The sequence below is a fragment of the Nesoenas mayeri genome, assembly GCF_963082525.1.
Source record: "Nesoenas mayeri genome assembly, chromosome: 4".
Lineage (NCBI taxonomy): Eukaryota > Metazoa > Chordata > Aves > Columbiformes > Columbidae > Nesoenas > Nesoenas mayeri.
The window spans coordinates 50223290-50249204 of NC_137540.1; the positions used below are offsets into that span (position 1 = coordinate 50223290).

At 35.5% G+C, this 25915-nt stretch overlaps 1 protein-coding gene across 6 annotated transcripts in view; it reads left to right on the forward strand.

The window, feature by feature from the left end:
* Positions 1–25915, forward strand: part of FRYL (FRY like transcription coactivator) — a 170770-nt gene that overhangs the window by 121370 nt on the left and 23485 nt on the right. For 5 of the 6 annotated variants that reach the window (XM_080343143.1, XM_080343142.1, XM_080343138.1 and 2 more), the window contains 20 exons: positions 480–620; positions 2127–2295; positions 3598–3682; positions 5352–5464; positions 6042–6192; positions 6544–6647; positions 8245–8430; positions 9636–9840; positions 10763–10884; positions 11328–11518; positions 12213–12307; positions 13547–14154; positions 14796–14893; positions 15728–15898; positions 16873–17013; positions 18873–19070; positions 20326–20487; positions 20773–20847; positions 21585–21761; positions 24427–24630. In XM_080343143.1, the coding sequence (XP_080199269.1) occupies positions 480–620; positions 2127–2295; positions 3598–3682; positions 5352–5464; positions 6042–6192; positions 6544–6647; positions 8245–8430; positions 9636–9840; positions 10763–10884; positions 11328–11518; positions 12213–12307; positions 13547–14154; positions 14796–14893; positions 15728–15898; positions 16873–17013; positions 18873–19070; positions 20326–20487; positions 20773–20847; positions 21585–21761; positions 24427–24630 (3396 nt within the window). The remainder of the gene's footprint in view (positions 1–479; positions 621–2126; positions 2296–3597; positions 3683–5351; positions 5465–6041; positions 6193–6543; positions 6648–8244; positions 8431–9635; positions 9841–10762; positions 10885–11327; positions 11519–12212; positions 12308–13546; positions 14155–14795; positions 14894–15727; positions 15899–16872; positions 17014–18872; positions 19071–20325; positions 20488–20772; positions 20848–21584; positions 21762–24426; positions 24631–25915) is intronic. The other variant, XM_080343139.1, reaches the window with a different exon arrangement.

The following is a 25915-nucleotide window of genomic DNA, read 5'->3' on the forward strand; positions in this document are numbered from 1 at the left end:
ATGTTTTAAGCTACAAATTAAACCCTCTTGGCAGCCTGTGGCCCATGGAATTCTATTCAAGATTGTCAGCACCTGGGAGAATGGGTCTCTGCTAAATGTAGATAGATTTATTTTTTTTTTAGTTTATATGTAAATAAATACATAAAAAATAGACAGGAGTTCACATATAAATGTTTGTATGCTTATATAATGTATAGAAGTATATATATGATATAAAAATAAAATAGATAATATGTGCAAATATGTTTAGATATATTTTTGGTATATTTGTACCTATAAAAGAAAATAGTTATTTCCAGAATGTGTTTATAATGAATATATGTGAGAGCTTCATTCTGGAATGATAAAAGGGCAATAGCTTCTTACAGGATTTACGTCTCCTTTTTCTAGAGCCTGCCCCACTTGATCAGTACAGATCACTTTCAAATACAGTGTTTTCTACTGGAGTGTTCAGAAGACATATTTATTTTGTTTTCTAGTATGGTGATGAAGTGGCTTGGTCAGAGATAGAGAACGTCTGGACTACTTTGGCAGACAGCTGGCCAAAGAATCTGAAAATAATTTTGCACTTCTTGATCAGTATCTGTGGAGTGAACAGTGAACCCAGCCTTTTGCCTTATGTGAGTATGTGATATGTCTCTCCTTAGTACTATTGATATTTTAAAAATGAGTTGTGTGTCAAGCAGCAAAGGTGACCAAACAAAAAATGTGAGGTAGTATTTCTAGTATCAAAATCTCCAGTGACATAATAATGTCACCCCGTATTTTGTGACCACAAAATAATATGAACAAACCAAACAGTTCTTTGTTTTCAGTTACTTTGGACATCTGTGCCAAAATTTCAGTATCAGTTTTAGTTAAACCCACCATTCACGGAATGGGCTTGAGAAAGTAAATAAACCAGAAAGGATGTCACACCTTTAAGATACAATAGCTGAGGCTTCCTTAAGACAACTTACTGACTGCTACAATTAGGATGGTAAGTCTGAAACAGTCTGCTAGCCCTCTCATCAATTTCAAGTTGTCAAACTTCAGAGTAGGTGGACTAGGTGGACCATAGATCTTATTTAGTGAGTAAATAATAAAAAATGGAAAATGAGATGTCTACGTCTGTCTTAGCATGGTTTTGTTCCTTTGTCATAAAAAGGAAAGTTCTTCAGTGATTGGCAATTGTTTTCATTGCAAATCAGGAAATCTAGCGTAACATTCTAGCCCGAATTCTTTGCCTGTACTGTTTGAACAAGGTGACAAAGTAATTGCACAAGTTAAATGCCCCGGATCACTTGCCTACTGTTCATCTTTGAGTTCTCTCAAAGGATGGAAATCAATTGTTGAGCAGTAATGACTCAAGAAAATGTCAGAATTAAAAATATGAACTTACTGATGCCTAGAGAAATCACACACTAGCAGCCATCTGCTGCTGCTTAGCAGTGACCAGGAGTATTTTGCTGAAGATGTAGTGGAGAATACTTAATTATTATATTATATGCTTCATAAAATATTGCTATAGTTAGCTATTAGTCTTATCAGAGTATATACAGGCCTCAAGCATTTTGGGAATTAAGTGTTTTTTTCCTGTGCTATAATTTCGGATAGTCCTAAAAAGCAGACAGATGCTACAGTAAAATAAAGCACCTGTCACACTATATGTCACATCATGGCAGTAACATTATTCCCACGTGATCGACTATTAAATAAAACCACTCCAAGCCTCCTCAAAACCAATTTTACTTTTTTTTTTTGTCAAAGCATATGCGACAGCACTGTAGAATAGCATGAGGCAAAATGCGATACTTACGGGAAAAGAAATAGTGTAGAATGCAACTGTGAAGTATCAAGAAAGGATGTCAAAAGACATTTGCTACAATGTTGATCTGAGATGTTGCTAAAACCTTTGTAAAAAAGTATTTCGTGTGTTAAATAACTGTCATTGAACTCAGACTGACTTTCTTATTCTTGTGATATGTTTCCAAAGCCTGCTGCTATTGACAGCTGAGGTAGATATTTATTCTAAAAAGCTGTGGTATTTAACTCTCTTTCCTTTTATTTTTTTCTTAAGTCACTGCAGAATAATTTTATTTATGTACATAACTGTTTTATATACATATACTTGTTTTTGATGGCAGGTAAAGAAAGTTATTGTTTATTTGGGTAGAGATAAAACAATGCAACTACTAGAAGAGCTGGTGAGTGAACTTCAGCTTACAGATCCTGTCAGTTCAGGAGTCACCCACATGGATAATCCACCATATTACCGCATTACTTCCAGTTACAAAATCCCCTCTGTCACTTCAGGTGAGAGTTTATTAATTTAAACATTTATTATTGCCAATTATAAACATGTTCTTATCAATCAGTTATAATACTGGAGTTTGTCTGTAAATACTCAATAGGAGTACAATATTATTTTTCTAAAAATAAGGTTAAAAGTTTGTTTTACAAGATCTGCAGTTTTTCGTGCACCCAGAGTTCTTATTAAAGAACATCTGATAGGTTCACGAGGAACCGGTTGGTATTAATATATGTATTAGACTTTGTCTGTGTTCAAATCTTGCACTGTTTCCCCTCACTATATCACTTTTTATTTCAATGCAGTCAAATAACTGGGAAACCTTACATAATTTTTAATCTATGTAAGTTGTTACATTTTAGGATCTGTTATAGACACAAGCTGCATCTGTAGAGATTTACGGAAGAGGATTTAAGTGAACTTCCTAACTTGCTTAGGGTAATTTATTTAGAAATAATTAACAATAGATCAATCATTTAAAAAAAACAAAGTGTCTACTTCATCCTTCAACCCAAGACCATGCTGCGAAATCAGGGGAAAAGCTGTCTGGTTTTGGTGAAGCATCTTTCAAAGTGAGCCACAAAAGGTGTGGATGGAAGTGTGTCTAAGCAAGGACTTCACTTGTGTGCTGCAAAGCTGTCAGTGTTGTGAAGCAGCCTGGACCTATGACATAGGGATTATCTGGATCACAAGATAGATGCATTGGCACTTGTTCATGAAAGTGTTTAAAAAGTGTGAAAAAAACTCTATGGAGCTCTTGCACTTAAGTATAATTGAGAGTACCAAAATCTGTGGGGAGGGTGCAAAATTATTTCCAATTGTGTTTGTCTATTCATTGTGATACTTGTAATTTTCTGTTAAAAATAAATTGATACAAGCTTCAGTACAGGCTGTTAGGTTTTAACCCCTAATCTGTTTGTGTTTTGAATTAACTGCATCCCAAATTCCAACTACATTTTCTGGATTACTATGAGGTATAGCATACAGGAAAGAAAGAAGTAGCTCTCTAGGTAGGCTTCAAAAACAAGCCTTTCTACTTAATTTACATTGAAGATTCAGAGATTCCTGCAGTAGACTCTTGATTTTTTTCCAGTTAGTGAAATAATGGTAGCAGCTCTGAATCTTTCAGTCTAAACAACAGGTTTTTCTTTAATGTGAAAGTCATGTCTATGGCGCAGTTTGTGTTTGTGCCAGTTGCTGTAGTGTAAACGTGGTTAGGGCTCTTGGTATGGACAAGGAAATAAATGTCATCTTGTAGTGCTTCTCTTTTTTGTTGACCGATCTTTTTATTTTTCCGTAATTCACAGGTACCACTTCTAGTAGCAATACAATGGTAGCTCCCACAGATGGCAACCCTGACAGTAAACATATAAAAGATAATATTGAAGAGAAGTAAGTATCTCCTCAAAGAGCAGTTATTAGGTGAATTATAGGAATCCTTGCTAGATACTATAAACACTTGCATTTCAGTGGCTCCAGGTATGTCTACATTGCAGGAAATATATAAATGTAAGTTTATGAGTTATAAGCAACAGAACTGGAATACTTGTGGGGATTAACAATAGCAGCCTCAATTGTAATTTGAACTCAAAAACCTACAGAGGAAACTGAATAAGCTAAGGGACTCATCCAGGTCACGGTTTGTATTGTTTAACTATATTGTTATTGATGCCTAAATTAGCTACTGTTACGCTGGATTGCATATGTCTACATAAGAGAAATTATACTGCAGATGGATATGGATACATCAAGGGCAAATGTTTAGTAATGTAGCCAGTTTGCAAATTGATTTCCTAGCTCACTGAAAATCAACAGTGCCCATGTGTTGAAAGCTAGTTTATTCTCCCAGGTAGGGTATTTGGATGGCTGGTATCTGTGGCAAGAGCCCTTAGAGCCAGCTGTAAAACAGATGCCTCCCTCCTGAATTTTTGAGCTCCTTAAGAACAGTCTTTTGTAGAAATTTGCCAGAACAGTGGTAATGGTGTGAGAGTGGTAGAAAGCAAACAGCTGACATGGACTTAGGCTGTGGGCTTGGAGCTCAGCAGTAACTGACTGTGGGCATGCTCTCATTCTGTGTTAAACATGAGATAGCTAGCCTTAAAGTGAAAAGGGTGTAGGGGTTCTATAATTAGCATGAGAAAAAGTGTGCACAGAAAAAAATGTATACGTGCTGTTACTGTGGAGTAGCTACTGTGTGAAATTCACAAACCCATTTATTTTGTGATGACTTGATAGAGAGCATTAGTAATTATATTTCCAATATAGTTTCCCAGATTGACACTTTTTTCCTTCCCAAGGATAATTATGTCAATATGGTTAGATTAGTAAATATGTTGATAGACACAACCCCTGTACTTCAATTAAATTGAGAGGGGGCTATGTGAAAATAAATCACAGAGGTCTGTGGAATCTGAGGTGTCATTCAGAATTCAGCCTAGTAAGGCCCAGACAGGTATTTGGCTGCTATGGAGGCTGGAGCTGAAGAATCTTGTAGAGTGATAAAGGCAGTTTTGAAAAGTCTCTGAGTTTTGGCATTTACTGTAGGGCTGTCTAACACATCCCCAGGGTATATGCTTTTTTATAAGATATACCATGTATATCCTGGACTTGCCAGAAGAAGAGAATTTTAGAAACTTATGTAGATATGGCTTGGAAATTGTGCTTTTAGCACTCTCATTCCTCTGATTTCTTTATCAGATTAGCAAGGTAGGATCTTGGACAGTGTGTGTATTGGATTATGTCTATGCCAGGTCAAATAGGGATTTCATTATTTTGGTCGAGTGAGGAGAACTTATTCATAATGGTAAATTTATTTAAATGTTAATGAGAATGACTTAACAGAAATTTAATTTATAGTGGATGATCTTGTTGATTCCCCTTATCTGACATTGCTACAGAAAGTATGTCTATACAGCTGAGATGCTTTGGCATCATGTTGATTGTCCTTGTAAGATGAAATATTTATGCATAACAGTTCTGTTGAAATACAGTTTTACTGAGAGACTGTTTAACTTTTGGCACAGAATGTCAGTTAGTAATGCTGTTCTATTTGTTCCCACAGTTATGCACATCTAGACATCTACAGTGGGTTGAACAGTAATTTAAACCGCCAGCACCACAGACTAGAATCTCGCTACAGTAGCAGCTCTGGAGGATCATACGAAGAGGAAAAAAGTAATATTTTTATTTAAAAATATTTCTGTGAATAGAAAACAAAATTTTCACAAGTTAATACTTCTGCTAAAGGTTGTGGAATGTGAGGAAGCAGGCATTATCAGTGTTTTTTACATTCCTCAGTCTTAGTACTGCTATTGGAAGTCTAGCATACATTTGATTACAATAGAATGTGCAAGGGAGATAATAAACTTGCCTTCCCTTGTGCTCTGGAATGACTTGTGAACATCTTCCCAAATGGAGGAGTTTATTGTAGGAAATTATAATAGATCACTTTGGATTTTTTTCCTTACGAGCACCAATGTTCTCTGTTTGCATCCATTGCTTTTATGAACCTATTGAACAAAATCTTACTTGAATTGCTTCTGTGTAATCATCCTTATGCTAAAAGAAATAATCTCCCTTTTTTTTTTTCAAACTGTGTCCAACTATTAGTGTTTACAGCTGCTTCCCCCTCTCTTCCTCCCAGATCTCAGCTTTCCAAGGATTTAAAAATATTTCTTTAGAAGACTATATAATACAGAAATGTATTATATATATGTATTTTAATTTTTGGTTTAATTATCTTTCATGTTAGGTGATTCGATGCCTCTGTATTCAAACTGGCGGTTGAAGGTAATGGAGCACAACCAAGGGGAGCCTCTGCCTTTTCCACCCTCTGGAGGTTGCTGGTCACCATTGGTGGATTACTTGCCTGAAACTTCTCCTCCGGGCATGTCTCTTCACAGGTAACTCTTGTAACAGGGTTGGTGTCAATTTATTACATTTTAATTTGTGTTGCACAAATAATTTAAATATAGGAGATTAAAGGCAATATATTTAAATACAGTAGATAAAGGCATTAGATTTCTTTTCTGCAGTTTTCTCTACAAGTTTAGCAATTTAAGATTTCTAAGCCTTTTAATTTGGAGGACTAGTTTTTCTGTCTTCATAGTGAATGTTCATCTTTTCCCTTAATACAATTCTGTGGATGTTTATGGACTTAGAGTTATTTGTTAATAGCACGATAGACTATTTGCATCTCTTCATAAAGTTCATACTTTATGTTCTTCTAACAAATTATTTTTGTTTGTTTATAGATGCAACATAGCAGTGATCCTTTTAACTGACTTGATAGTTGACCACAGCGTAAAGGTGGAATGGGGAGGATACTTGCATCTTTTGCTTCATGCGATTTTTATAGGTAACTAAATTTTTACAGAAATATGCCTAGTAACTTAGGAATTAAAGGTCACAGAATCACAGAATGGTTGGGGTTGGAAGGGACCTCTGGATATCATTTAGTCCAACCCACCTGCTAAAGCAGGTTCACCCAGAGCAGATCACACAAGAATGTGTCCAGGTGGGTTTTGAATGTCTCCAGAGAAGGAGACTCCACAGCCTCTCCAAGCAGCCTGTTCCAGTGTTCTGTCACCCTCAAAGTAAAGAAGTTTCTCCTCATATTCAGATGGAACCTCCTGTGCTACAATCTGTGCCCGTTGCCCCTCATCCTATCACTGGGCACCACTGAAAGGAGTCTGGTCCCATCCTCTTGACACGCACCCTGGAGATATTTATAAACATTGATGAGATCCCCTCTCAGCCTTCTCCAGGCTGAACAGACCCAGCTCTCTCAGTGTCTCCTCACAAGAAAAGTGCTCTAGGCCCCTACTCATCTTCATAGCCTGCCGCTGGACTCCAGTAATTCCTTGTGATTCTTAAACTGGGGAGCCCAGAACTGGACACAGTTCTCCAGATGTGGCCTCCCCAGGGCAGAGTAGAGGGGGAGAAGAACCTCCCTCAACCTGCTGGTCACACTCTTCCAAATGCACCCCAGGATACCATTGGCCTTCTTGGCTACAAGGGCACATTGTTGACTCATGGTCAACCTGTTGTTGACCAGAACTCCCAAGTCCTTCTCTGCAGTGCTGCTTTCCAACTGGTCTGTCCCTAACCTGAACTGATCCCTGGGGAACCCCACTAACTGCAGGCCTCCAACCTGCATTATTGATCACAACCCTCTGAGCTCTGCTATCCAGCCACTTTTCAATCCATCTCACCATGTACACATCCAACCCGCACTTCCTGAGCTATGAGGATGTTGTGAGAGACTGTGTCAAAAGCCTTGCTGAAGTCAAAGTGGACAATGTCCACTGCTGTCCCCTCGTCTACCCAGCCAGTCATGCCATCATAGAAGGCTATCAGGTTGGTCAAACATTATTTCCCATTGGTGAACCCATGTTGACTATTCCTGACAACCATCTTTTCCTCCACATGCTTGGAGATGACATTGAGAGGTATTTATGTGGCTGATCTTTTCAATGTTTACATCAGTGTTTCCCATTGTATTTGAGATCTCATTAATTTGTTAATATTTGCAATATTTAAAAAAAATTCAACTAAATATTAATACAACTAAAGATTTAATAAAGATTCATAATTAAGAGATTTTTGGAGGCGTTTCAAGGCACTTTCTTTTGGAGCCACTTCTACTTCTTTCGCCTTGTAGAAGACACTATAAAATTCAGATTTTTTCTTTCTCCATGTAGTAATTTTCGTACAGAGCACAGATTAAGTTCTTACTGCAGTGTGAGAAACAACAACATATATTAATGTTTGTTAAACTGTATGCTTTTGTTTTTATATTGAAACACTGAAAAAACCCACATTTTTTTTGTGAATTAGGTATCTATTATTTGGTAAAGTATAACAGACCAGTTTGCATACTGCTATTTTTAAATAATTTAATTCAGCATGTCCTTTGGATGTAATAAAGCTTTTCCATTTTCCTTTTGTGTTAGGTTTTGACCACTGTCATCCTGAAGTCTATGAGCATTGTAAACGACTGCTTTTGCATCTGCTGATAGTGATGGGATCTGGCAGTAATGTCCAGTCTGTTGCTTCTGTCTTGCTCAGAAACAGAGAGTTTAACGAGGCCAGGGTGCTCACTGTCAAGCAAACTACCCATTTAGATTATACTTTCACAGGTATGCTGTAGATTTATTGTTACTTTTTAAAATTACATGGAAAGTTATCTGTTCTTCCAGGCATTATTAACATTTTTATTATTTGTAGTATTTTCCTGAGCTCTTGTCATTAAAATATATTTATTCAGATTTTAAGTCAAAATGAAAACAGCTCACATAGCACTTTGTGCCCAGTTGTCAGGAGTAGGGAGCACATTTAAGTGGTTAAATAATAGTGGAAACACAGAGGCAGCTCTGTGTTTTGGATCTGTAATACAGCAGTTTTTATAATGCCCTTGAAAATAAAAACCAAGAAGATACATTTCCTGCTTGCTTATAACGACTTTAAATTTCTGACTTTTGTCAGCTGCAATTGTATCATTCAATAGGCTATCAGGCTACTGTTTTGAAGTATTACATTTTAATGTTCACCTTAACATTACAATATTGTAATTATACAGGAAGTGATATATTTTCTATGTATGTCTTTGTGAAAGGAATATTTTGAGGGTGTGAGCCTATTGTAGTTTTTGAAAAAACGTGAAATAGTTTTTTTTTGAAACCTAGTATTTCAGACTTTCAGTAGGTGGCAGCATGTATCTATACAATCTGTTCATTCTGTTTTGTTCACACCAGAAGTGGTTTTGTCACTAAACAAAAATACTCATCTGTTTTGTGACTTCGATATTCATAGCAATGAGGAATTAAAAAGTGGGCGCAGTGGAGCAATTCTTTTATGTAAATCTATTTGCAGAACTTTACCGGTGCACTTATACGGTGACCTATACGAACCAATCCATCACTAATCTTTACAGTTTGGGGTAAAACTGTCTAAACGTGACACAGTATTTTGGTATTATTAGAACAAAAACGTCTGTTAGGACCTATAATAACATCAGCATCAAACATTTCCAGCTGACCTATCTGTGCATTATTTGGAAGTAGTTCATATCATTTTTCTCAGCTTATTGAGATGAGATGCCTCAGAAGCCGATGAGCTATCATGTTACCAATAAAAAAATCAAACATAATACAGTGATTGTAGAAAGGGATCCAGTCATGTGGAGACGTTGCATATATCAGACTTGTTGATTTCATTGACATTATTGCATCCATTAAATTATTCTTGTTATATTTGCAATATTATTGATTTTTTAGACAGTTATTTTTTCTTTTTATATGTTTAATACTGTCGAGAGCACATAATCATCTTGGTTTTTTTTCAGCAGGTGTTCATGATTTTATACCTGATTACCAGCCCTCCCCAATGACAGACTCAGGGCTTAGTTCAAGTTCTACCTCTTCTAGCATCAGTTTAGGAAATACAAGTGCTGCCATTTCTCATCTGCAAACCACAATCCTCAATGAGGTTGACATTTCAGTAGAGCAGGATGAAAAAGTGAAAACTCTCATAGAATTTATTACCTCAAGGTAAGATTTCAATTTTCAATTTTGTAAAGATGTATTTTTGTGGAAATATGGCAAACCTCTTAATATTTAGCATCACGTTGTCAAATTTTGTCTCTGTTTTATCACCAGTAAGAGGTAGTTTACTCCTGAAGTGTTTTTATGTGATACAGCCTTTGAACAACTCTAGCTTTCCAACAAATTCAGATAATTTTGGACACTCTTTCATGACCTGAGTGTTTAAAAGTCTTTTGCCATGTTCCATGCAGATCTGTTATCTTTGCTTGCCACACAGTTTCTAGAATTCCCTTTTCCATCTAAAGGATTAGGACTGGAATGCATAAAGATGTGCTTAGGCAGCTGCAAGATTTGTGTGGTGTTTATGGATTAACTAGTAGTAAAGAGCTGGAAAAAAACTCAGGAATTTGTGGCAAAGAACATCTGTAAAACCATCAACACTTGTGCAGTTTGTGTGATAGTTTATATAAAGCTTCCAGATTGTGTAGATCTGAAATCCTGCTTGTTTCTCAAAGCTTTTGATTACTCACACTTTACATCAGCCTAAATTTAGAATAGTGAGGTGTATTGATGGTAAGGAAATGGGAAGGAGGTTGTTTTAAGAAGTGTATAGTGGTGTTATTTGTTCTGGTTCTTTATTAGATAACTAAATATTACCTAAGAGAGAAGACCTCTTCCTAAATTTATGCTGTTATTTCAGATGGATCTGATATATTGCTTTTTACCTTGTCGTAACTTCTTGTATATTGTTGTATATCAGACAGTTGTCAAACTTCTTTCCAATTTGTGTCTGCAGTTCTAAATGGTTTCTTTTATGCAGTAAGTAGTAGATTCTTTTGCAGTTAACCTTAAGGTTAAAATAACATTTAAATAGCATTAATAAAAAGGCTATGGTTTATAATCTGTTGTGTGTACTTTATATTTTTAGGAAAAGAGGCCCGCTTTGGAATCATGAAGATGTTTCAGCCAAGAACCCCAATATAAAGAGTGCTGAACAGTTAACTGTGTTTTTAAAGCATGTGGTATCTATTTTTAAACAGTCTAGCTCAGGTATGTTAGCAAACAGTTGATGCATGATAAAATATCCAAGTCTGTAAACTAAATGTATTTTTTTGAATGCCTATACATTTACAGGTTATTTATAAAATCGCTCTGGGTGATCGCTTACTGCTTCTAAGTAATAGATTTTTCTTCCATATTGCACACTTCAGTTCATGGTTCTACTACGACCATTTTAAGTTTAATCTTTTAGGAATGAGATGAAATATGCTATTAATTTATTGTGGACACTTAGTATTCAAATCTTAGATGTTTTATTCTCCACAAGTCTCTCCACTGTTAAATATTACGGAAGTTTATATGCCTGGAAAGATTTTTGAGAAAAATGTAGAAGATGAAAGCTTTTTAAAGTTAGGAATAACTCTTCATTGAATTCAAGTGGGTTTCTTTTTTATAAAACATTGTGTTGCTTGAGTATGTATTTGCTTTTATAGGAGGATTTCAATTGGAACACCGTCTCAGTGAAGTTGCCTTGCAAACTGCGCTTTCTTGTTCCTCTCGACATTACGCTGGGAGGTCCTTTCAGATTTTCAGGGCTCTGAAGCAGCCTCTTACTGCATCTACACTTTCCGATGTTCTCTCCAGACTAGTAGAAACTGTTGGAGATGCAGGAGAAGAAGCTCAGGTATCTGAAATCTTTCCCACACTTTATTAGAAAGCTGCCTGCCTAAATGACATACTTACATTATTATTTTAATGACAATAACATTTAAAGGCATTTTTAATTCAGTGGCTTTTTGCTTTTAAAGAAAGATGTTTCAAATATCAAAACAGTTCTAATCGTGACACTTTCTGAATTTTCACCTAATTAAATTAGGTGCTGTGCACATTCTCTTCTACAGCAGTAGGAACTTTCAGAGAGTTTGATACATCTGCTTCCTGAAAACACCTTCTCTTTCCTAGTTAGAGAATCCTTCGATCAGCCATATTAAAAATATTTAAGGTTTCCTTTTACTAAGAACTTAACCTGATAAAGTGTTTAACCACTATCCAACTTAGTGTAATTGTACCTCTAAAGAAGTGGATGTAATCTTCTAATATTGCAAAATGAGAGTCTAAATACCTCCATCTCTAAGGCCATCCTTTAAAGTAATGCAAGCCAGAATGAATTATGTGAATATTTAGAAATAAAGTGTTTTCCTGTCTTGAAGCTGTAGTGCTAATTTGAGCTGTCTCATTAGGATTGTGTTCTAATTGAAGCACGAAATAGTAATTTAGTTGCTGATACTGATTTTATATTTTTATATCATACTCAGTAGATTTTCTGTGATCTTCTTGTGCATATTGCATGATTTATAATGACCTGTGGTTTTCCCCAGGGTTTTGTCATAGAACTGCTTCTGACCTTAGAGTCTGCTATTGATACGTTAGCTGAAACCATGAAGCATTACGATCTGCTTTCTGCCCTTTCTCAGTAAGTGCTTTTATTAGTCAAGCTACAGGACACATTTTTATACATTTGAATTGTTAAAGATCTGTATTACCAATGTAATGAAATAATTTTTTATTGTCTTTGCAGAACAGTTCTATCCTTATAGGAAAATTGCTTCCTCTTCTATGTTTTTATCATTCAGCCACAAGCAAAACTCATAAGAATCTAGATTTTTTGAAAAGGATTCCTGCTACCTTTCCAACTTCTCCCCCTGTTCAAGGTGTTCCTTATGGCTCAGTTCTGAAATGTTGTCAGTTCTTCTGAAACTTCTCAAAGATAAATCCGCAGAGTATATTTAGAACTTTTATTTTTCTGATCAGGCCCTACTTACATTGATTAATAGTATAATTTTGGGGAGGGATCTTATTTCTTCCCCATATGTATAATGAAGGCAGTGGCACCAATCCTTAAAAATACAATTTAAGGTTCACACTGTGAAACTCTTGTACTGCAAGAAATACTTCTTTTTTCTAGTGTTAATACAAAAGAAGTTTCTTCAGTTACAGCAAATGGTGGTCTCTCTTAGGCCTCAGATTTGTTGTCTGTATATCAGAGAAGTGTAATTCAACAATCTGAGTCATCTGCATGTCTAATTAGAGTCTGAGTGGTTAGCTCAATAACATTTTTTCAAACTGAAAAAAATCCCTAAATATGCAGACACCTTTATTTGTTTGACGTTAATGGCAAAGTTTTTAAAAATATTGAGATTTCTAGGATTATATTCAATTTCTCAGTATCAGAACTGGAATATGTTGGTTTTTCTAGGTCAAATACTTCAGACAAATATAAGGTAATAAGTAAATAATTTCATTTATTAATTCATTCATTTCTCTACCTCTATCACATCTGTAAGTAAGTTGGAATAGAGATCTTCATTTACAGGTAATGTTTCATGTGCTGTAGGCTAGTTTTCCTGATTTTACTGAATTGTAACGTAATTATTTTGCTATTTTAGGATTGTAACAAATAAATTTGGTAGCATAGATAACAGGATGCTATGGTCTTGTCCTTATGCTGTAGGGATGTTTTAGATATGTATATAGAAATTCTGTATTTTCATCTATCATAATACTTTACAGATGATGAAGCAGAGGATTCACTGTATGTGTAGATATGTGATTAGTGTCAAATCATTTTCCTTTCTTCGCTTTTTCCAAACTGTATGTCATTGAAGTGTTTTGCATGGAATAATATGTAATACTGCATTTTCTTTCTTTTTAGAACCTCATACCATGATTCTGTAATGGGAAATAAGTATGCAGCTAATAGGAAAAGCACTGGACAGATAAATCTAAGCACAAGTCCCATGAATAGTGGCAGTTGTTTGGGATACTACAGCAATGCAAGGAGTAATTCTTTGAGACTGAATTTAATCAGTGAGCGGAGAGGTGACCGTCGACGGAGCAACACACTGGATATAATGGATGGAAGGATAAATCACGGTGGAAGTTTGGCAAGGACTAGAAGCCTTTCCTCCCTCAGAGAGGGAGGGATGTATGATGTGCAGCCCACTACTGACCCTGTCAACTTGATGGCCACCATATTTTGGATTGCAGCTTCATTGCTAGAGTCCGATTATGAGTATGAATACCTTTTGGCTCTCAAGCTACTCAACAAGCTTCTTATTCACTTGCCTCTGGATAAATCAGAGAGTCGGGAAAAGATAGAAAAGGTGCAGAATAAACTGAAGTGGAATAACTTTCCAGGCCTTCAGCAGCTTTTCCTGAAAGGCTTTACTTCAGCATCTACACAAGAAATGACAGTTCATCTGCTCAGTAAACTCATCACCATTTCCAGGCATGCTTTGGTGGATCCTTCCCAGTTAGCAGGTATCTTTAGTAACTGTATATGTGATGATTTTTTTTTTTTTCATCAAATTAGGTGTAATCAACATCAGTAGTGGTCATGCATTTCCTTTTAAAAAAAACCTCTTCAGTTAAATGCTTTTTGCAGTTGGTGATATTACATTGCTAGATAGTGGGAATACCTTACAGACGATGGTTATCTACCAAGATATACTCTATGAAAACTTTATGTATTGACTTAATTTAACTTAATTTAAACTTGTCTGCAAGTATTAAGAGCACGTGTAATATTAGTGAGCTAAATAGCTCGTTTAGAACTGTCAAACATTTGTACATTTTTGAAACAGACAGACTGTACTACCTAAAGCTATCCAGTTTCATGATAGTTTTGCTTAATTGGTCTGGTGATGATTTTGGTTTTTTATTATTTCTTATTTTATACATGTTTATACCTATACACATACACATTTATATACCTTCTACATACATACATACTTCTGGTACCTATGTGTGAATATATAATTTATATTGTCTGTGTGAATGTGTGTGTATCATTCTCTGAGGGTTATTAAATACCAGAAAGCTGTTATATGCTCACATAATTCTACATTAAGTCATATTAAAATCATTTGGGCTCGTATAACTGTGTTTATGTATTTGTTTAGGATTTCCCCTAAACATCTTGTGCCTACTTCCTCATCTGATCCAACATTTTGATAACCCAACTCAGTTCTGTAAAGAAACAGCTGACAGGATAGCAAAGGTATGTAAAATGATGCCTGAGGAGTATCCAGGAGTTCATTGCCTGCATTACTGCTCCCTTATGCAGTACTTTGATATCATTCTAATAGTTTCACAGAAATAACTGTAAAAAGTTGTATTTTAAAGATGTGATTCAGTCCTAATTTGTGTAGTTGGTGCTCATATCAATCCCTGAGTTTCCCTTTGTCAAGGAAAAAACACATTTTGCTTGTTGTATAAACCTTAGATGCAAAGAAAATATTTACTTATTAATGAGTTACTTTTGTTTGCTTGTCTGATTTTGAAGCTTTTAATTTTAAATATAAACTTTATCAGGTTTTAAGCACGTTTCCTAATTTGCTTATGATAAGGAAGTGATCCTCACTTTTCATACTGGCAGGTAGAGAAGAAAAGGTACTCTGTTCTTTCCATTACTCGTACACAGCGATTGACCTTGGGATGTTTTTGAACTGTAGACAGGGGCTGGTCTGGGCTTGAAAGAAGGATGATGAATGGTAAAGCTGGAGAGCCAGGTCAAGGCTTGGCAACAACTGCTGAGTGCGGTCGCCCACTCAGGAACATGGAGCTAAACTTTTCTGATTTATACTTGATGCATACATTTATTTATTTGAAAAAGCAGTTGAAGTCTCTTAGCTAATATTCTCTTTACTAGTTTTATAGTGAATTGCCAGACTCAAGATTCAACAGAAACTGAGGATGTTGCTTGTATGAGTAGTTTGACTTCAGTTACTAGAAAACAAAGTGAAATCTGGGAAAAGCACATAGTGACTTGTGAATTCTTAGGTTAAAAAATTGTCATTTCTAATATAATTAAATATGCTCTTTGCTTTTTCAGGTTTGTGCAGAGGAGAAATCACCAACTCTTGCCAATCTGGCTCATATGATGAGTTTATACAGTACACACAGTTATTCCAGAGACTGTTCTAACTGGATTAATGTAGTTTGTAGATACTTGCATGACTCTTTTTCAGATGCCACATTTAACCTCGTCACTTATCTTGCAGAGGTAAATTTTTAATAAAAGCGTATCTCATGTTGACAATCTGTGATCAACATTACATTTACTTATTGCCAGTTTTTCATTATTCTGAATATTGAGGAAAAAACCCTACATCTTCCATAATTGGGAGAATAAGAATAAAATATTCTAGGATAAAGAAATAGGATGATTACTGCTGGTTGGGAGTGCAACAGTTTAAATGTACCTTGAAATAATAATCCATCTAATAAAATATCCATTTTTATGATAGCAGTGGTTTTTAATAGATATTTATATTCCGTACTACACGAATAAAATGTACACACTGTCTTGGCTTTAGCAAAATATACATAGTGCATATTTTAATAGACCTTTTTTAGGCAAATACACATTCAAAAGTGTCCTTATCACAATCTAAAAAGTCATTTCAAAGTTCAGTTTCTAAGTATTGCACCATGTATAATCAAAGATCATTTAAATGATAGAATTCAATAAATGGTACTGGCAGCCATTCATACAGGAAAACCATTATTACCTTTAAAAAAGCACCTTGTGTGAAAAACTTGTAGAGTTTGTGCTTGAAGTATATAACTTCAAATTGATGCAGGTTTTAAAAAATATTATTGTATTCTCATGAATGAACTCACATGTGCTTATTTTGTTCATAAGCTTGTGTATACCAGCCTTCTCTCAGCTGTAGACATAATTGGTTTTCATGCAGCTTTGAGATTTTGAATTAGTATGAACACTTTCATTAGTGACAAGTATTTTATTATTAGGTGCTTTAGATCTGTGCTAACAAATATATCAAAATTCAGGGAAAAAAAAAATAGGACAGAGAACATTATGTTATATTTTTAAAATAAATTTTCAAAAAACATGAGGTGGTACACTTATGTTTCTTGAAGGGAAAAATAAATATGTGTGGAAATTAATTTTAGTATTTGTTTTCACTGCCATTAAAGGCTCTAATTCAGTATTTTTGTAAACCTGTTTTTTAGCTGTTAGAGAAAGGGTTATCCAGTATGCAACAGTCCTTGCTGCAGATCATTTACAGTCTTCTGAGTCATATTGACCTATCCACAGCACCAGTGAAGCAGTTTAATTTGGAAATCATAAAAGTAATTGGTAAATATGTTCAGGTAGGTACTCTGAAAAACTATAAAAGCCTTTCTGCTTATTATCAAAGTGGTAGTGAAATTACACTTGATTTTTTTTTTTTTTTTTAGAATGAATTTATTTCAGATATAAAAGCAGTTGTTCATAGTCAAATCCATTATATTTTATTTATTTGTCCTATGTACTTCATTATATGCATATGTATTTGTCCAATGTGCTTTACATCTTGGGGGACAGGTTACCTGGATGAATGTGCATCTATTTACAGATGTGGGCAACACTACGTATGTAGTTACAGCAGATGATCCTCGAACTATTAAAATATAATGGAATGTTTACTGCTAAATACTGCACAAATGTTTTATTTAAGTGTATAGGTTTTCAAAAGGAAGTTTTATAGTCAAATGAATGTTTAAATCACTTTTGCTGATATATCTGTGAGGAACATTAAGGTGCATCTTAAAAAATTCAAGTGCATTTTTTAATTAAAGAAAGTCCCCGAAAGATGAACAAGAGTGTTTTGCCCTAGGTAATTTGATCCTTTGTACTTGGAACACAATTTACTGAAAATCTATTTTACGGAAGAAGGTCTAGTGTCTTGCTGAAAGATTTTATGAAAATGCCTGGAGCATAAAACCATTTCAGTGCACAACATTCTCTTTTTTTCCTAAATTCCATTATTGCCAACTGTATTTCAGTCAAATGGTTTAATCATAATTAACCAGGACGAGTAGTGTTCCCTGGATGTTTTGTTATTGATGGATATGTACTTTAGATATTGTGTTCCTGTCAGAGTGCATTAGGCAAAATGGAATGATTAGTATAACTGTAGTTTTCATGGCCTGATGGCTGCTGCTGTGCCTCCAACCGTTATCTGAGCTTCCTGTGTAAGCCCACACTGCCATGGAATGTAGTCTTGGTTAAAGATCCTAGCTATTAGGAAAAATATTCCAGAGAAGCCCATGTATTTTTGAGACAACAAAACATGTTCCTATAGGTGGTAAAAGATCTTTAATTAATGTATTGTTTAAATGTGGTGCTACTAAGCTGGCTTTTTTAGTCCTCTGCAATCATAGTGCATCTTAATAAATATAACTTGCTGCAGGATGGTTCAAGTTTGAGACTACGTTTTTTATATGTATGATACACATATATTCAGGAATCGTTGAAAACTCTCATCATCCACAAAGAAGCATATACTACTTAGAGCCTTGAAAGTGGTATTCATTTTTTTAATGCAATAAAGACCAAAAATTAATAAGCATAGCATCCTAATTTAAAAAAAAATACCCTCCAGACATCCTGCACATTTAAAAAAACAGAAGATTTAAGTTTCGGGTAGAATCCTAACATTTTTAGGAGTATAAATCTTAAACCCTCCCAGGGTGCTGCTTTTGGTATAAGTCTCCTCTGTGATTCCCTCTACAGTCTCTGTAGTTGAAACTGCTGGATTATTTGCATTACCTTAATCAACTTTTTAAGGAGAGTGCACTTAATTCAGGCCCCATTGAGCACTCCATTGGTTTGATACCATATTAAAACCTTGAAAATGTTTTTTGCTTATTTTTAAGATCTTTGAAGTGTCTGAGGAAATAGAAAGCACAAAATATTTTTGTCTGTTTCTAATTCAGTTTACTCTGCCCATGAATATAAGATAACTGAAAATACCAGGAGGTGGAAGTTGTTTTAGTTTCAAATGCTATAATTTTTTGTCTTCTGGGGCATGGAGGACCTGCCTGTGCTAGCGCCTGGCAACCATGTAGAGATGAGAGCTTTTGGTGTGGGAACCCTGCAGTGAATCAGTCCAAAATCCTACTGTACATTAAACATGGCTGTCTTCTTCAAACTAATTGTTTTGTGTATTTGTGTACGTTCTCTTTAGAGTCCATATTGGAAGGAAGCCCTTAATATTTTGAAACTGGTGGTGTCTCGATCAGCAAGCCTTGTTGTACCTAACGACGTTCCAAAGTCTTATGGAGGTGACATAGGTTCTCCTGAAATCTCTTTCACGAAAATTTTTAATAATGTCTCCAAGGAGCTACCTGGGAAGACCTTAGATTTTCATTTTGATATATCAGAGGTAATTACTATATATATATAAATTACAATGCAATAATGGCTTTCTGCTGCAAACTCAGATTTGTTTTCTGTTAGCTGTCTACATTTATATCTTCTAAAATAAATATAATTCGTAAGAATGGCCGATGTTGCAGTTTTACATACATGTAATTAGATACATATTGAAAGATAAACTTGGAATTCTTTTATGTTATGTTTCTGCTTTTTTAGCCCTTCGAGTGTCTGGAGAGTTAATTACTAAAAGTCAATAGGATTATTCTCAAGGGTATTTCAGCTGTGTCAGAGAGCGGGCTAATGCAGCTGGCTGCTGCTTGCAGCTGAACATTCCAGGCTTTCAACAAATGAAGGCTTATGCATTCAAGGGCTGAGAGGATTAAAACCCTGTACTGCAGTTTTAGCGTGATTATGGGAGGGGGAGAAAATTTAGAGGAGAGTAGGATACAGAATATAGAAACCTGAATGTGAGATGGATACAACTGGAGAAAAAGCTCCTGTAGTTAAAACCAACACTCCTACCCCCCAATTAGAATTTGTGAGAACTGTAAATAATATACTAATACAGACAATACTCATTCTGTGTCTGAAAAATGGAGCATAGCCAAATGACTGCAGTGTAATATAAAGATGTGAAAACTGCAAAAGGTTTAGAAGTAATCAAAAATAAGAATTCACGGTTCAAGATGACCCTAGATAATGATTGGAGATACAGATGTCTTAGGAGCATTACTTAAATTGGTAAGTGAATTCCTTACTGGAAATTTCAGTGCATGCAGATAATTGAGACACTAAATGAATTCCCACAAAGTTCATTGGAGCAGCAGTTTCTGTCAAATGCCTGAATTCAGTCTTTGGTTTTCGGAAGTGCGAGTGTGTTAGTGAAATTGCATGTCTGAAAACTGTTTGTTGATGTCTGTGAATGTTTCTATGGAGAAGTTTTGCATCTTTTAAACTTGGAACACAGTTGTTTTTAAAGTGTGTTTTAAAAACGTAACTGGATTGTCAGCATAAAACTTGCATAATTCAAAAAACCACAAGAGTGGCAGAGTGGCAGGCTGCTGCTTAGGGTAGAAGTATTCAGCTTTTTATTTCCCAGTGCACCGATGCTCAGTGGATTAGGCATGGGCTTCATAGAATGCTTAAAAGCAAGCAGACAGACAAACCCTCCCATTTTGTATAATACTAAATTCTAAAATCAAATGTGTAGTATTTACTGATAAGGATTTGAATTTTAAGAAAGTATTTGTTGTCTTTGATAGACACCAATTATTGGAAATAAGTATGGTGATCAACACAGCGCAGCTGGTAGAAATGGGAAGCCAAAAGTCATTGCTGTCACCCGGAGCACTTCTTCAACTTCATCAGGCTCCAATTCAAATGCCTTAGTTCCTGTTAGCTGGAAGAGGCCACAACTGTCTCAGGTACTTTGTGTCTCAAGCACATTATACATATACTATAGACAGTGTTTATGAATGTAAAAAATAATTGTTGAAATGTAATTTGAAATCTCTGTTGTGTCTTCGGAAAACTGTAAATGAATATAGCATAAACTAAAAGCTAATACTGGGGAAAAGAAAAAAATGGTAAGATTCTTTTTAGAGGATGCCAGTATGCAAGATGACTAGTTAAAAATGCAGACTTTTACATTTTTATGTGGACCTCCAGCAGACACCTTGCTATGTGATTTTCTTTGGAATGTTTTTCAGAGAAGGACTAGGGAGAAGCTAATGAACGTGCTTTCTCTGTGTGGTCCAGAATCTGGCCTTCCCAAGAATCCTTCAGTAAGTAGTGATGGTGGTTTGTACTGACTTGTAAATTCCGGTAGTGAGAATGCTATTGTGTTTTCAGGTATTGGTGAAGTTAAGAACAGTGGTTTTTGACAAACTGGTTTGGGTTCAGTAATTCACAAATCCACTCAAAGAATTAAAAAGAGATGGAATCATAAGTAATAAATTACTGTTATTCCTCAAGAAGTCCAGTGGGCACTAGACAGGTTTCAAAACAGTATTTAAATTTAGCCAAAATTAATGTTGCCATCTCAGTGGATTTATGTCAGTCTTGTAGGGGGAGGACTATTAAGTTTAAAAGCAAAGATAAATGATAAATTACTAGGATTAATTCTTAATTCTTATTTTTTATCTTATGTGGTTATCAAACCAAGACTTTTTTTTTAAAGTCTTTGGATTGGAACTCAAGTCTTTCCGTTGATCAGACTAGTCCTTGGTTCTTTTTCTCAACATTTGACATTCTTTACAGAAAAGCAGGAATACACTGCTGCTCCAGAATAGGATGTTTTATGTTTGAGGCTGCACTTAGGAATTTTAACTCTCTTGCCTAAACTGTAGTTTAAAATCCACCTAGTCTTGAAACAGATTGGAGTCTGCACTTGCCCTGGTATTATCATTATAGTGGTAAGCTAACTGCCACTAATGCCATTGAATTGCAGGAAGCAGAATATCTGACTTTTGGAGTTACAGAAATGGGAAGGTTTTATTTCTATTTTTACCCATATCTGCAGGTTGTGTTTTCTTCTAATGAAGACTTGGACGTCGGAGATCAACAAACTAGTCTTATTTCAGCAACAGAAGAAGTGATTCAAGAGGAGGAAGTGGCTGTAGAAGACAATACCAGTGAACAACAATTTGGAGTTTTTAAAGACTTTGACTTTTTAGATGTTGAATTGGAAGATGCAGAGGTGAGACCTTGGGATTTCTTCTGTGTGTTTCCTTTTGAGAATGTTTTAAAAATTAGGTTATGTTGGTGCAATTCTAAGGAATTGGCAGCTCTTCTGACTAATTCAATTGGGAAGAATTTATGAGATGATTGAACTTGCATGATAAAGAAACCTGTGTCACGAACTTTACAGTGTTAAGTTGTTGCAAATTGTTGGGTGGTTTTTGGGTGAGAGTTTGGATTTTTTTAGGGATGTTAAGTGGCTTATTCTGCAAGTGATACGACAGTATTATCCAATGACAGGATGAACATCTGGGTATGCAGTAGAAAGCTTAATTGTGGAACAATATGTTAAAAAAATAGCATTATCTTTGTTCCTGACATGTTTCTGCATTTTGAAAATGTGAAGAATAGTTTTCAAAGTCACAAACTATATGACATACTGTTTCATTTATACAATTGACTTGGTCACCATAATTGCTTGCGATGACTTTTATATTATACCTGGTTTGTTGCAGTTCTTACATTTCTTCAACTTCTCCTCCTGTAACAAAAAGAGAGAGGGGAGGTAAAGCAAAATTAAATATCGAGAAATAGTAAAGATTCTGTTAACAATTGTTATTTGTTTGGGATAAATAAGAAGTTTCAGACTAGAGTTTGCTAAAGCTTAAAAGTATGACTGTAAAAGGACGGGGAGAAGAAATCAAATACTTTGTAGTTTCTTTCAGTGTATTTGTTACAGTCCATACAAAATATTGAATTTGTAATAGAAACTCTTGCAGGTCATGAGTCAACAAACTACTAGGAAAGAATATCTGCCTATCTGAACCCTGAGATTGTTCTGATTAATCCAGCCCTTTTTTCCAAAATCTTGGTTTTTTCCCTTAATACTTTGGTTTTATCTCACTTTCTTCATGCTTCACTTCAGCCAATATTTGCATCTACTAGGAAAAATACAGACTTATTATGGTCTGTTGCATGTATGTGAGCAAGCATTATACAGATACAATTTCCTATATTGAATGCAAGTAGTCAAACAGTTCAGAATAATCAAGGCGCAATAGCAGTAAAAAAATACTTTAACACTAGATGGGGCTTTGCAGGCAGGATGCCAAAAGTTCAAAACTTTGCCAAACCCAAGTTTAACTTAATTTTCTGTATTATTCTAATAGCAGATCATATTGAAGAAAAGATAGATTACTTCTCATTGCTTACCCGTATGCAACATGTAGTGCTATAGTTGCAGAAAAAAACCCAGAGCTTGTACAAATTTAGGGCATTACGTTTAAATTGTGCACTTGATAAAAGAGCTGCCTAGTTTTGCACCAAAAATACAGAATGTTCCTTGTTGCTAATAATTAAATGCCAACAATATAAACTGGGACTTTTACATTAATATCTGAGTAATATTCAGATTAAATTGAAGTGCTTTAGCCCACAGAAGTAGTACTTCATTGTTGTTGGCATTCTTTTGCTTTACCATAACTTTTCACCTTTTTTGGAGCAAAATAACTCACTAAGTGAGAGACTACAAAATGTTTAGTTTGCTTTGCACATGTAACACGTCATGATGATCTCCTAAGTCATCACAGGAGACATTCTGTATGAGCAGTTTTAGAACCCGCGCTTGCACATTTGGGGCTAGATGTGGTATTTTCGTAACTGTCTGTAGGCTGGCAAAGTGAACTGCTCAGGTTTTCCACCTTGCTTAGATGAATTGTTGAAGGTTCACAAAGTGCTGGAGAAAATCAAAGATCATTATTGTACTTGTGAATTAAGACACTAGTATTTTTAAGATATGAATTTCACTTAGTATGTTGGATGTTTGAAAGCCAAGTATCTCAGCTTTAAAATGTGCAAACAGAAAGGGTCCGGCTATTGGTGTTCAGGGTGCATTTCATAAAACTGACACAAATTAGCTGATGAAACAGTTTGAGGACACTGTTTTTTCTACAACCTGTGTATAATTATTGTTGATGATGCTTTGTCAGTTGGTTGTGGTCAGTTGAGATTTGTGTGTGTTAGTTAAACAATTTCATCTAATGTTTGTTGAAACAGTTGGTTTACATGTTATGCTAGAGGAAATGTATCATGAGCATGCTGGTTTTAGTGTTTTGTCATCAGTTTGTTTATTTTTTTAATCAATCTCCCATTAGAAAGAGAAATTATTTTAAATACTAGCTTTTTGACTAAAGCTTTTTTTCAGAGCTTGAATCAGTCTTTTATTGTTGGCAAATCTTACGTAATAAAACATTTTTCCCTGGTTCTAGAGTATCTTTAAGTGTTTGTCCTCGTTCTTTCTAATTATATGTGTTTTCCTTTTTGCTAACCAGGAGCTGCAGGTAAGTTGCAGCCTGGTGCCCTGGCTTGTTCATCTGTTGTTGTCTGTGGTGTGTTTGTACTTTCTAGTCAGATATATAAAATTGATACCAATATAGTTCTAGATTATTTATTGAGTTACTTTCCAAGAAGATATTAGAAAGATTTCTACTTTATTTGCCATATATTTAAAATTATCTACAAACATAATTTAACAAGGTATTTAAAATTTTAATGAAATTAAAGGGCTGATTGAAACTCTGTTCATAATGCATTCAGTACTTGTGTTTTCTGTGTTACATTTGTGTATGTATTTTATTATGTTTAAATTCATACATACATACATGTGTAACCTTTTTTTATTACAGGGTGAAAGCATGGACAACTTCAACTGGGGTGTTCGTAGGCGCTCTCTTGACAGTATTGACAAAGGAGACACACCGTCTCTTCAAGAATGTCAGTACTCTGGTAGCACACCCAGTTTGAACTTGACCAACCAGGAAGATACCGATGAGTCTTCAGAAGAAGAAGCAGCCCTGACTGCAAGTCAGATACTCTCTCGGTCACAGATGGCAAGTTATTTTTCTGTGAAAGGAATCTGAGAACTTAAGCTTTCACTTGCATTTTCAGTGCATAAGTATGGCTCATGCTTTCAGCCTAAGTGAACTAAAGAGGAGCTAGATTAATGTGGCTAAGCTTCTTTTTCATAACAACATCAATGAAAGGGAAGAGTTACTTTACCTACTGATGGCACACGACAGGTTTATAATTCCAGTACAACATTATTTTTTCTTAGTGTCCTTATACTTAGAATATTTGTTTAAGCACAACATTGCATGCGTTATATATACTGTGTCTTTGTGAATCCCTAGCTTCAAAAAAAACCCCAAATACTAAATAAGAACAAGAGCAGTAAGTGATCCTGTGGGAACCTCTGTTGTGTTTAACCAATGAAACTGCTAATTTAATGATGGATTTTGAAGCTTGTGTACATGGAATAGAGGAAAATCAAGAATGCTGGCCACTGAGAAGTCTCTCTGCATTGCATAAATAAAATTAGGATAAAATTGACTGGTTGGGAAGCAGCAGGGATAGTATGCCACTTTTCAGACTTCAGGCAAGGTTGCCCATAACAAAGAGCTCTGCTCTTCCGTGTTTTTAGTCAAGCATTTCACCAGTGCCAAAGACCTTGAAGAACAAGAAAGGAAATAATTTTCTGGATGCCAAAGATAACTTCGAACTTCTATTCCAAGTTAAATGTTACAGAAATACATGTGATGCTGTCAAAGTTTGATTGCAGGGTGACAATAAACCGTGGCAGATGTTTTGTTAACCCCCTCTCCCCCTCTTTTCCCCTTTCCTCCCACCCACCCCCTTCTTCCCACTAAGGACAGGCAATTGGAATGGAAAGAAGGACAGAGAGAAGAGAGTTGGAAAAATTAAAAATGTTTTACTAATGCTACTAATAAAATAGAGAAGATAATACAAAATATACAAAACCAATCTTGAAAGTCTCAGCAACTGCAGAGCCGGCACCCAAAGTCCTGGACTGGACTCTGCAGCCAACTGGAGCTGGATTCAGCCTGTCACTAGGCCTCAGTTCGCAGGGATAACTAGCAAGGTCCTCTCCTAATGTCGGCCATAAGGAAATGGGACAAGATCCTCGTGATCTCTCACTTTTATATGAAGTATCACGTGAATGGGATGGAATATTTAGTTGATCAGTTGGTCACCTGTTTCAGTTCACTGCTTGTCTCTCTGGCAGGATGTGGATCCTTATCAGCAACCTTGCATTCCATTGCTACGTCTGCCAAAAAGCTTTCAGAAAAGTGCAGTTAGTAAGAAGACTTTAGCTGA